Source organism: Dendrobates tinctorius, unplaced genomic scaffold, assembly GCF_039654945.1.
Source record: "Dendrobates tinctorius isolate UK_male_01 unplaced genomic scaffold, ASM3965494v1 ptg000008l, whole genome shotgun sequence".
NCBI lineage: Eukaryota > Metazoa > Chordata > Amphibia > Anura > Dendrobatidae > Dendrobates > Dendrobates tinctorius.
Window position 1 is genome coordinate 27,137,501 of NW_027361676.1, and position 13,751 is coordinate 27,151,251.

General features: G+C 45.6%; 1 protein-coding gene across 1 annotated transcript in view; it reads right to left on the reverse strand.

Annotated features, from left to right (window-relative positions):
- The window catches only part of PPID (peptidylprolyl isomerase D), a 35,189-nt gene that overhangs the window by 20,239 nt on the left and 1,199 nt on the right, over nt 1-13,751 (reverse strand). The window contains exons 2-3 of the mRNA XM_073576641.1: nt 11,524-11,664; nt 9,319-9,425 (exon numbers count right to left, since the gene is read on the reverse strand). Coding sequence (XP_073432742.1) covers nt 9,319-9,425; nt 11,524-11,664 — 248 coding nt within the window. The remainder of the gene's footprint in view (nt 1-9,318; nt 9,426-11,523; nt 11,665-13,751) is intronic.

Consider the following 13,751-nt stretch of genomic DNA (forward strand, 5'->3'; position numbering starts at 1 on the left):
CGACGTGTTCCCATACAGTAGTTTTCTCCCACATATGGGGTATCAGCATACTCAGGACAAATTGGACAACAACTTTTGGGGTCCAATTTCTCCTGTTACCCTTGGGAAAATAAAAAAAAATGGTGACTAAAAGATCATGTTTGTGGAAAAAATACGAATTTTTTATTTTCACGCCCGGGCGTTATAAACTTGTGAAGCACTGGGGGGTTCAAAGTTCTCACCACACATCTAGATAAGTTCCTTAGGGGGTCTAGTTTCCAAAATGGTGTCATTTGTGGGGGGTTTCCACTGTTTTGGTATATCAGGGGTTTTCCAATCGCGACATGATGTCCGATCTCAATTCCAGCCAAAAACGTCAAATGGCGCTGCTTCCCGTCCGAGCTCTGCCATGCGCCCAAATAGTGGTTTACCCCCACATGTGGGGTATCAGCATACTCCGGACAAATTGCACAATAACTTTTAGGGTCCTGTTAGCCTTGGGAAAATAAAAATTGGGGTGAAAAGATCATTTTTGTGGAAAAAATATGATTTTTTAATTGTACCGCTGTACGTTATAAACTTCTGTAGAGCCCTTGTGGGTTCAAAGTTCTCACCACATATCTAGATAAGTTCCTTGGGGGGTCTAGTTTCCAAAATGGGGTCACTTGTAGGGGGTTTCCACTGTTTAGGTACATCAGGGACTCTCCAAACGTGACATGGCGTCCGATCTGAATTCCAGCCAATTTTGCATTGAAAAAGTCAAACGGCGCTCCTTCCATTCTGAGCTCTGCCATGCGCCGAAACAGTCGTTCCCCCCCACAAATCAGGTATCAGCGTACTCAGGACAAATTGCACAATAACTTTTGCAGTCCAATTTCTCCTGTTACCCTTGGTAAAATAAAAAAAATTGAACCTGAAGTATTTTTTTTGTGAAAAAAGTTAGATGTTCATTTTTTTTTAAATATTCAAAAAAATTCCTGTGACGCACCTAAAGGGTTAATAAACTTCTTGAATGTGGTTTTGAGCACCTTAAGGGGTGCAGTTTTTAGAATGGTGTTACTTTTGGGTATTTTCTATCATACAGACCCCTCAAAGTGGCTTCAAATGTGATGTGGTCCTAAAAATAAAATGGTGTTGTAAAAATGAGAAATCGCTGGTCAACTTTTAACCCTTATAACTTCCTAACAAAAAAAAATTTTGGTTCCAAAATTGTGCTGATGTAAAGTAAACATGTGGGAAATGCTAGTTATCAAGTTTTTTGTGTGCCGTATCTCTGTGATTTAAGGGCATAAAAATTCAAAGTTGGAAAATTGCGAAATTTTCAAAATTTTTGCCAAATTTCCGTTTTTTTCACAAATAAACGCAAGTTATTTGAATGAAATTTTACCACTAACATGAAGTACAATATGTCACGAGAAAACAATGTCAGAATCACCGGGATCCATAGAAGCGTTCCAGAGTTATGACCTCATAAAGGTACAGTGGTCAGAATTGTAAAAATTGGCCCGGTCATGAACGTGCAAACCACCCTTGGGGGTGAAGGGGTTAAACAACAACCACAAGACAGATTTCATCAACCAAGGTATCATTTTAATCAGTATAATGGCGCCGACCTGAATGCCTGTAGGTTACTGTGCACAATCCTGCTGACAGGTTCCCCTTTACTTGAACATCATGGGGCCCAATGCAAAGTCTCTATTAGGGCCAGGGCTGTGGAGTCGGTAAGCCAAACCTGCGACTCCGACTCCTCAATTTCCCTTACACCGACTACGGCTCCACCTCCCACATATATTGCTTATATTTAAGTGAAAAACTTATCGTAGTACAATGTGAACTTCAGATATTTAATAATTTTTATGATCCAATAATCAAGATATTTAGATAGAACATAATATATATTTATTGAAATACAACTTTAGAAGACAAAAAACTGTAATAAATTGTAAATATGTAATACACTATGTAACATTGATTACAGATATATAGTACAGACCAAAAGTTTGGACACACCTTCTCCTTCAAAGAGTTTTCTTTATTTTCACGACTATGAAAATTGTAGATTCACTCTGAAGGCATCAAAACTATGAATTAACACGTGGAATTATATAATTAACAAAAAAGTGTGAGACAACTGAAAATAGGTCTTATATTCTAGGTTCTTCAAAGTAGCCACCTTTTGCTTTGATTACTGCTTTGCACACTCTTGGCATTCTCTTGATGAGCTTCAAGGAGGTAGTCACCAGAAATGGTCTTCCAAAAGTCTTGAAGGAGTTCCCAGAGATGCTTAGCACTTGTTGGCCCTTTTGCCTTCACTCTGCGGTCCAGCTCACCCCAAACAATCTCGATTGGGTTCAGGTCTGGTGACTGTGGAGGCCAGGTCATCTGGTGTAGCACCCCATCACTCTCCTTCTTGGTCAAATAGCCCTTACACAGCCTGGAGGTGTGTTTGGGGTCATTGTCCTGTTGAAAAATAAATGATGGTCCAACTAAACACAAACCGGATGGAATAGCATGCCGCTGCAAGATGCTGTGGTAGCCATGCTGGTTCAGAATGCCTTCAATTTTGAATAAATCCCCAACAATGTCACCAGCAAAGCACCCCCACACCTCCTCCTCCATGCTTCACGGTGGGAACCAGGCATGTAGAGTCCATCCGTTCACCTTTTCTGCGTCGCACAAAGACACGGTGGTTGGAACCAAAGATCTCAAATTTGGACTCCTCAGACCAAAGCACAGATTTCCACTGGTCTAATGTCCATTCCTTGTGTTCTCTAGCCCTTACAAGTCTCTTCTGCGTGTGACCTGTCCTTAGCAGTGGTTTCCTAGCAGCTATTTTACCATGAAGGCCTGCTGCACAAAGTCTCCTCTTAACAGTTGTTGTAGAGATGTGTCTGCTGCTAGAACTCTGTGTGGCATTGACCTGGTCTCTAATCTGAGCTGCTGTTAACCTGCGATTTCTGAGGCTGGTGACTCGGATGAACTTATCCTCCGCAGCAGAGGTGACGCTTGGTCTTCCTTTCCTGGGGCGGTCCTCATGTGAGCCAGTTTCTTTTTAGTGCTTGATGGTTTTTGCCACTGCATTTGGGGACACTTTCAAAGTTTTCCCAATTTTTCGGACTGACTGACCTTCATTTCTTAAAGTAATGATGGCCACTCGTTTTTTTTTACTTAGAATTTGTATTATGGCAAGAAAAAAGCAGCTAACAGTCTATTCAGTAGGACTATCAGCTGTGTATCCACCAGACTTCTGCACAACACAACTGTTGGTCCCAACCCCATTTATAAGGCAAGAAATCCCACTTATTAAACCTGACAGGGCACACCTGTGAAGTGAAAGCCATTTCCGGTGACTACCTCTTGAAGCTCATCAACAAAATGCAAAGAGTGTGCAAAGCAGTAATCAAAGCAAAAGGTGGCTACTTTGAAGAATCTAGAATATAAGACATATTTTCAGTTGTTTCACACTTTTTTGTTAATTATATAATTCCACATGTGTTAATTCATAGTTTTGATGCCTTCAGAGTGAATCTACAATTTTCATAGTCATGAAAATAAAGAAAACTCTTTGAATGAGAAGGTGTGTCCAAACTTTTGGTCTGTACTGTGTATATAATATATACACACACATATTATATATACACACACTATGACTTATCTCAGCCAAGACAAAGCCTAGATCCTCAGGCTACATTCACACTATGGGCGTAGCCAGTATCAAACCTGGGGGGGGGGGGGGGGGGGGGGGGGCAGAACCTCATACCGCACACTCCAACACTTGAAAATAAAGCCTGCACCTTAAAGGGAAAGTACCGTGTTTTTTCATAATTTAATGCAAAAAAGAAAATAGTATAGAAAGATATTGTCCCCTAAGCTTGACTGAGTGGTGTGAATGTTTTTTTTTTTTTTTGTTTTTTTTTATTATTACTGTATTAATGCAGCAACTGGGGGCTGCCATCTTACCTTTCTGGCTGCTGAACGACACTTTCCATGCTAATTTACAGCAGTCCCTGGGCATAAGACATAACAGTCGGCTCCCGACCCTATCTCTTTCATTGCAGCAGCATCAGGAGTGAACTGGGCACGCCTGTGGGCAGCTCAATTCACAACTGTAGGTGTGGCCAGGCGCCATCTTATTAGAGCCCAGTGCTTTCCTTTTAGCTCCATTTACACTCTATTGCAAGCCCTGTTATCACTGATGCTGTACTGTTCCAGCATAACAGGGCTTGTATGTTCACTCTGCACATCATACCAGCTGCAGGAGAGGATACACGACGAGCTCCTGGACACCAAGCTGCTCTTTCCAAAACACCCGACCAGCTGCAGCCCCTGCTCTTGCAAAACATAGGAGCTGCTCCCTGCTGTTTCAAAACACTTGGCAATCTGCTGGACATCTAATCCTATCCTATATGATACTGACTGCTGAACTGTGTATCTAATCCTCTCCTGTGTGATACTGACTGCTGAGCTGTGTATCTAATCCTCTCCTGTGTGATCCTGACTGCTGAGCCGTGTATCTGAGTCTGTGTGCACACATTGCGGATTTTGCTGCGGTTCTGGCCGCTGCGGACCCGCAGCAGTTTTTGCTGCGGTGTACAGTACCATTATTCCCTATGGGAATCAAAAACCGCAATGCAGACGGTGCGGAATTTTCCGCGCGGATTATCTGCGGTTTTCAATCTGCAGAAAGAATTGACAGGTCAATTCTTTCTGCGGATTCTGCTGCGGTTTGCCATCTCCTCCATTGAGGAGATGAAAAACCGCAGAGCAATCCGCAGGTATTTTGACCTGCGGATTTTACAAAATCCGCACCTAATCCGCAGCGTGTGCACACAGCCTAATCCTCTCCAGTGTGATACGGACTGCTGAGCCGTGTATCTAATCCACTCCAGTGTGATACGGACTGCTGAGCCGTGTATCTAATCCTCTCCAGTGTGATACGGACTGCTGAGCTGTGTATCTAATCCTCTACTGTGTGATATTGCTCTCCTGTAATACTCTGTGCTGCTGTCACCCTGCTCCTCCACCATATACCTCCCTCTGTGACCCCCATAGATCAGCACACAGCTTTCCTGAAATACTCTGTGCTGCTGTCATCCTGCTCCTTCACCATATATCTCCCTCTGTGACCCCCATAGATCAGCACACTGCTCTCCTGAAATACTCTGTGCTGCTGTCTCCCTCCTCCTCCCCCATATATCTCCCTCTGTGCCCCCCCATACACCAGTACGCTGCTCTCCTGAAATACTCTGTGCTGCTGTCTCCCTGCTCCTCCACCATATATCTCCCTCTGTGCCCCCCATACACCAGCACACTGCTCACCTGAAATACTCTGTGCTGCTGTCTCCCTGCTCCTCCCCCATATATCTCCCTCTGTGCCCCCCATACACCAGTACGCTGCTCTCCTGAAATACTCTGTGCTGCTGTCTCCCTGCTCCTCCACCATATATCTCCCTCTGTGCCCCCCATACACCAGCACACTGCTCACCTGAAATACTCTGTGCTGCTGTCTCCCTGCTCCTCCACCATATATCTCCCTCTGTGCCCCCCATACACCAGTACGCTGCTCTCCTGAAATACTCTGTGCTGCTGTCTCCCTGCTCCTCCACCATATATCTCCCTCTGTGCCCCCCATACACCAGTACGCTGCTCTCCTGAAATACTCTGTGCTGCTGTCTCCCTGCTCCTCCACCATATATCTCCCTCTGTGCCCCCCATACACCAGCACACTGCTCACCTGAAATACTCTGTGCTGCTGTCACCCTGCTCCTTCACCATATATCTCCCTCTGTGCCCCCCATAGATCAGCACAATCCTCTCCTGAAATACTCTGTGCTGCTGTCACCCTGCTCCTCCCCCATATATCTCCCTCTGTGCCCCCCATAGATCAGCACACTGCTCTCCTGAAATACTCTGTGCTGCTGTCATCCTGCTCCTTCACCATATATCTCCCTCTGTGACCCCCATAGATCAGCACACTGCTCTCCTGAAATACTCTGTGCTGCTGTCTCCCTGCTCCTCCACCATATATCTCCCTCTGTGCCCCCCATACACCAGTACGCTGCTCACCTGAAATACTCTGTGCTGCTGTCACCCTGCTCCTTCACCATATATCTCCCTCTGTGCCCCCCATAGATCAGCACAATCCTCTCCTGAAATACTCTGTGCTGCTGTCACCCTGCTCCTCCCCCATATATCTCTCTCTGTGCCCCCCATAGATCAGCACACTGCTCTCCTGAAATACTCTGTGCTGCTGTCTCCCTGCTCCTCCACCATATATCTCCCTCTGTGCCCCCCATAGATCAGCACACTGCTCTCCTGAAATACTCTGTGCTGCTGTCTCCCTGCTCCTCCACCATATATCTCCCTCTGTGCCCACCATAGATCAGCACACTGTTGTCCTGAAATACTCTGTGCTGCTGTCTCCCTGCTCCCCCACCATATATCTCCCTCTGTGACCCCCATAGATCAGCACACTGCTCTCCTGAAATACTCTGTGCTGCTGTCACCCTGCTCCCAGAATCCTTGCTGCCTGCCATCCTCGGAAGACCCCATTCCTCACCTCAGATCCTGTCCTGGCGATGTGTGAAAGAGAGGTGACAGAGGCCTGATGTATGGTGGTATTTCAGGAGAGCAGTGTGCTGATCTATGGGGGACACAGAGGGAGATATATGGGGGAGGAGCAGGGTGACAGCAGCACAGAGTATTTCAGGAGAGGATTGTGCTGATCTATGGGGGCACAGAGGGAGATATATGGTGAAGGAGCAGGGAGAGAGCAGCACAGAGTATTTCAGGAGAGCAGTGTGCTGGTCTATGGGGGGCACAGAGCGAGATATATGGGGGAGGAGCAGGGTGACAGCAGCACAGTATTTCAGGAGAACAGTGTGCTGATCTATGGGGGGCACAGAGGGAGATATATGGTGGAGGAGCAGGGAGAGAGCAGCACAGAGTATTTCAGGAGATCAGTGTGCTGGTCTATGAGGGGGCACCCTGGTCGGTGCCAGGGATTGTACATAGAGCGCTGTGTTTTATACACATGGATGGACCGTCTTCTTCTTGTCTGCTCCACAGAAATCCAGGAAACATTTCTGCTGATTGATGACCTGTCCTGATCCAGACTTTGCATGCAAAGACAGTCAGTAACTTTGCAGGCCCCATCAAAATGGCTTCTCAATGTGTTCCTAAATGTCATCCTCTCTTTTCTCTTAGCAAACACCCAGAAGGGGAGGAGAGGAGTGACACCACACCCATGTCAGCAGATTCCGCCCATAATTACAGCAGGGCAGTAATGTGAGCTAGTTGTACACTAGGTTTTTGTGCCGAATTTCACTAGCTGCTCCCCCTAGTGTTAACAAGTGGAAATGCCAAACTTTTTAAAATTATTTTTCATATTTTACAAAATTAAAAACAAATGATATTTTTAAAGAAAATGTAAACATTAATTCTTTACATTTTTTCAATTGCTGAAAAAAAAAAAATGTTTGGATGGCACCTTCCCTTTAAGAAGATGTGGTGATGAATGCAGTCTATTTATTCCAACTATCAATTGATGTTGATGTGTTACTGAAGACGAGCAATGCCTGTCCTGAGCGTCCTTTTGGGCAGCTATGAGGTGTCCCTGACTGGTGCTAAAAAGAAAGGAGTGTTAGTCTGTGTGCTACCCGGCTTTCATTCTTTTTGGTACAGATACGATATGGATAGACAGATATCGATATATAGATAGCAAAAGCAGATTAGAAATCTGCTCTATTGAAAACATTATCTATGAACTCAAAAACCTTTCAGGTGATGCAGTTTTTTAAAAAGCTGATCTGCTTTTGCAGCTGAAAAACGTATCCTCAAAAAACGCAGGAAAAACGCTGTGTGTGAATGTAGCCTTAGATCAGGAATAGAACAGCCATTTATAGGACATTTCATAACTTTCCCAAATTCCTATGAAAAAATATTCAGCACATTCTGCATTGAATTACTGTACCCAATTTATTATATATTGTCGGAGTCGAGTTGGTCCATTTTATATCGACTCCACAGCCCTGATTAGGGCCCCTAACTATCATGGGTTTGTAATATTATTGCTCGCCCCATATTGGTAAAAAGTCTATTTGGGCCCCTTAGGCTGAGTTCACACGTGGCGTTTTTTTTCGCGTTTCCGCGGCGGTTTTAACCGCGCGATTGTGCCGCGAAAATGCAAAAAAATAAGCATCCCATGCATTCCTATGGGATTCCGCAATGCTGTGCTAATGCTGCGGTTTTTACCGCGGCGGAATCGCTTCGCGGTAAAAACCGCAGCATGCTCATTAATTTTGCGGAATCGCGGCGATCCCGCACCCATAGGAGTGCATTGTTCCGCTTTCTTCCCGCATGTGGCTGTGCACACCATGCGGAAAGTAAGCAGAACATTTGCAGATGGTACCCACGTTCCGGAGGAAAGGAGACTGTCCTCCGGCCTTTGGGTACCATATCCCTGTAAAAAATAGAATTTAAAATAAAAAATGGTGTTATTCTTACCTTCCGGCGTCCCGCGCAGCCTTCCCGCTTCTCTCCACGCTCTCGTTCCCAGTAATCCTTTGCGAAAATGCCCGCGATGGCGTCCGTTCTCGCGGGATCGCGAATGACCGCGAGACATCGCGATCCCGCGAGAACGGACGTCATCGCGGGCATTTTCGCAAAGGATTACTGGGAACGGCTGCGCGGGACGTCGGAAGGTGAGAATAACACCATTTTTTTTTTACATTTTATCTTTTACTACTGATGCTGCATAGGCGGCCTCAGTAGTAAAAAGTTGGTCACACTTGTCAAACACTGTTTGACGATTGTGACCAACCTGTCAATCAGTTCTCCAAGCGATGCTCCAGATCGCTTGGAAAACGCTAGCATTTTGCAAGCTAAATATGCTTGTAAAATGCTAGTTTTTCCGCGGGAAAATCGCGGGAATTTAAAATGCGATTTTCCCGTGGAATGGAATTCCGGAATTCTTGCGGTAATTTCCGCGAGAGTTCCGGTACGTGTGAACTCTGTCTTAGGTTCCAGGGCCTAGGTGCTACTGCAACCCCAGCACCTACAATAGTTACGCCTTCCATTGTGGCAGAAGATAGACATGGTTAAATGCCACAAATGAAAGCCGTCTCAATTCTTTGACATTTCTGCAAGTTGCCAATGTAAGGGAAGACAGACACGTTTACCTGACGGTGCTTTTCTTTAATCATTGCCAACAGATACTGGCACCATGATGCTTCTCCTAACATTTGCCAAACATCAGGCTCTGAGCCTTGTGCATGGAACACGGATGACCTTCATTTACAGAAGTGGATGTATTCAAGACAAGCCCCTCAGGACAAATACCTTGTAATGGAAGTTTTCATCCTCAAATTTCTCTCCATATATACTTTCACCACCAGTTCCATCTTGGTTTGAGAAGTCTCCACCCTGGATCATAAATTTCTTAATAACTAAGTAAAAAAAAAAAAAAACAAAAAAAAAAAAAAAACACAGTACTGAACATAACAGATAGTACAGGTATAATGATCTCTCAAATCAGTAGACCCTTTCCAGAAGAATTTCACCTATTGGCTCAACTTGATGTATAAGGGGGGGAACCCAGTCCATTGCTGTGTCTCTACGCTGCCCCAGTGATTACCTGCTGCAGCAACGTCACGTAGAGAGCGCTGTAGACAACATGAACCGCTGACTTCTAATAAAACTGTACTCTGAACAAACTTTGTTTCGCCACTTTATCTCCCCCTGAACCTGTCATCCACATTTAAAAACAGCTCAAATCCTCCTTGCTCAGACAAGACTGAGAGCCATCTCACTGTGAGGTCATGTCTCACATCCCACTATACTCTATGAAGGAGGGATGACTGAGGAGCAGGGAGAGGAAGCAGGCAGAGGGAGACACAGAAAGATTCTGCTGCACTCTCTAACAAAGTGTTTTCCCTCAACCAATAGCTGTAGAGGAAACAGTTTGGTGCAGTTCCACCTCCCTGCTTACATTGGGGACCTCCCCCTGCTTCTGATTGAGTGTTTTGTTGTGAGTTCATTTTCTGGTCTACCAGTTGTGAGTTCTCCTCCCAGGCTCCCTCTGGTGGTAACAGGAGGTAGTGAGGCTGATTTAATCAGTAGAGATCTGCCACCTGATAATGAGGATGACGACTGGACCTCGGGAATCTCAGATTGTATTTAAGACAGGCGACGCCCTACTCTGGTGCTGGTAATTCCTTCTGGCTTGTCAGCTCTTGGTTTTCAGCTCTGTTCCAGTCATCTAAAGCTAAGTTTTTCTGGTAATGTTCACCCTTGATTTTGTCTGTCTATTCAGTTTTTTGGTGTGGTCAGCCAGCCCCTGCTGGGGGCTGTGCTGAATTTCCACTCATATTTATCAGTATTTTGCCAATTGGCTTTTTGTCCCTTACTAGTTCGGTCTCTTTTTGCTCTGTCTCAGAATATTTCAGAGTGCTGATATAGTGGGAGAAGTCTAGTGACTTCAGGGTTAATTTTGTTATCAGAAGTGTTGGACATTATTTTTGTAGGGTTTTGGGCAGATTGCAGACAGTGTCTTTCCTCTCCTTTCTAGTTAGTTTGGGCCCCATCGTTTGCTCAGCCTATTTTCCTGCCTGTGTTTGTGCCTTCATCTTGTTTCACCGTCAATACACGTGTGGGGGCTGTCTATTCCTTTGGGGTCTGCTCTGGGGCAGTTAGTTTTCCCCTTTTTTTGCTTTAGGCTTATTTAGTCCTCCGGCCGTGACGAGGCGTCTAGGTTCATCGTAGGTACGCTCCACGGAAGCTGCTAGTTGAGTGGTTAGGATCAGGGATCTGCAATCTGCATAGTTAACAACCTCTCTGGTTTTTCTGGGGCTTAGCTTGTTTTAGGTTTTTTCCTCCTAGGTGACCCATTCATAACAGTGTTTGCTTACCAATGTGAGCACTGTCTGAATGATCGCGTGCACGTGTACCGACATTGCCTGTCCCCCAACCATGCTCTCCTCCCCATCTTCTGATAATGCTGCTGGCTACACTAATAAACCCAAAAGTGTAGTGAATGGCTGCAAAGAATTCCACGGAAGCTGCTTGCTATACATCCACGAGCATTAGTGTACCGGGCAGCTTCAGCAGAAAGAAAACAGGGAGTAGAACACTCACAGCCCGTGTGCGTATGGTAGAAGACAGGCAGCGCTCATGCACACAGCACGGCAGCAATCAGACAGTTGGCTTGCTTTCATGAGCGAGAATTGTCAATCAGAAGTGGGGGGGGGGGCAATATGCAAATAAGAAGGGGAAGCAGTACACCAAACTTGGCCCCACCAAGAGTTCATGGAAGCTCCCTCATTTGCATAAGAATGGAGTTATTTTTTCAGGCACTGTACCCGTAACAGTAACATGTACTGTATGGTTTTTATAATGGCCAAGTCCCCTACATCACTGTCTAACCAAACTAAAATGCATTTTGGGGTGACAGACACCAACATCAGAAATGTGTCAAATTAAATGGCACAGCTTCTTCCCGGACATGGAAGTATAGCAATTTGTGACATGTGGACTAGAACTACTTACTTCTATGAAATGGGCATCCTTTAAAGTGAAGAGGTTTCCCGGTGGTCTTTCCTAATCCTTTTTCACCTGTACACAGCGCTCGGAAATTTTCAGCAGTTTTTGGAACCACATCAGCAAATAGTTCTAGCACAACTCGGCCAACTAAAATGGAAAAAAAAGGAAGAAAATCAGATGGAAGAAGCCAGAAGAGGCATAATCTACCCGACATGGGAACCTGCAACACATAAAAGACCCTGACGCTAAACGCGCAGCAACATGGAGGCAGCAGTGGTCTACAACTTATAGTGCGAGCCGTCTGCCCTAGGCACAAGTGGGAACGCTCCACCCTGAAGTCACTAACAATGTGCTGCACATTACCCCATGTACCAGACCCAGGATACATGTATACTCCAATGGGAAGGAGGTAAGGAGCTGCCAACACCAAACAGCAGCTCATCACCCAGGGGAACTAAATCCAACGTAGACCCCAAGCCGTCAGCTGGGCGGCCCCACACTACAGGCCCAGTGTGACGGCCACAGGCAGTGTTACCCTGGCAGGACTGCTAAGGACTCAGAGCCTGTATGTGCACATCACTCATCCCTGGTATCCACTGACTACAATACTCACTAATCAGTGTGTGTTATAATCATCACCCATATCTCCCACTTATACTGAGAAGAGGATAGAGCTGCTACGTATCATGATCTCCCCCATACTTAGTTATACAGCCGCTCCATCCATCATGCATATAGTCACCCTCCAGTTATTCCAAAGACATACTGATAGGGAATTTAGATTGTGAGCCCCATCGGGGACAGTGATGAAAATGTGTGCAAACTGTAAAGCGCTGCGGAATATGTTAGCGCTATATAAAAATAAAGATTATCATCATTACAGGCACTCCACCCTCTGATCAGTACATTATACATATAATCATCATCCATATATGCTGCAGTTACACAGCGACTTTGCCCCTGAACAAGTACATCACCCATATAATCCCCCCCATATCTCCTAGTTATACAGCTGCTCAGCACATCACCCATATAATCCCCCCCCATACCTCCTAGCTATACAGCTGCTCAGCACATCATCCATATAATCCCCCCCATATCTCCTAGTTATACAGCTGCTCAGCGCATCACCCATATAATCCCCCCCATACCTCCTAGTTATACAGCTGCTCAGCGCATCACCCATATAATCCCCCCATACCTCCTAGTTATACAGCTGCTCAGCGCATCACCCATATAATCCCCCCATATCTCCTAGTTATACAGCTGCTCAGCACATCACCCATATAATCCCCCCATATCTCCTAGTTATACAGCTGCTCAGCACATCACCCATATAATCCCCCCCATACCTCCTAGTTATACAGCTGCTCAGCGCATCACCCATATAATCCCCCCCATACCTCCTAGTTATACAGCTGCTCAGCGCATCACCCATATAATCCCCCCCATATCTCCTAGTTATACAGCTGCTCAGCACATCATCCATATAATCCCCCCCATATCTCCTAGTTATACAGCTGCTCAGCGCATCACCCATATAATCCCCCCCATATCTCCTAGTTATACAGCTGCTCAGCGCATCACCCATATAATCCCCCCCATATCTCCTAGTTATACAGCTGCTCAGCGCATCACCCATATAATCCCCCCCATATCTCCTAGTTATACAGCTGCTCAGCGCATCACCCATATAATCCCCCCCATATCTCCTAGTTATACAGCTGCTCAGCACATCACCCATATAATCCCCCCATATCTCCTAGTTATACAGCTGCTCAGCACATCACCCATATAATCCCCCCATACCTCCTAGTTATACAGCTGCTCAGCACATCACCCATATAATCCCCCCATACCTCCTAGTTATACAGCTGCTCAGCACATCACCCATATAATCCCCCCATATCTCCTAGTTATACAGCTGCTCAGCACATCATCCATATAATCCCCCCCATACCTCCTAGTTATACAGCTGCTCAGCACATCACCCATATAATCCCCCCCATACCTCCTAGTTATACAGCTACTCAGCACATCACCCATATAATCCCCCCATATCTCCTAGTTATACAGCTGCTCAGTACATCACCCATATAATCCCCCCATATCTCCTAGTTATACAGCTGCTCAGCACATCACCCATATAATCCCCCCATACCTCCTAGTTATACAGCTGCTCAGCGCATCACCCATATAATCCCCCCCATATCTCCTAGTTATACAGCTGCTCA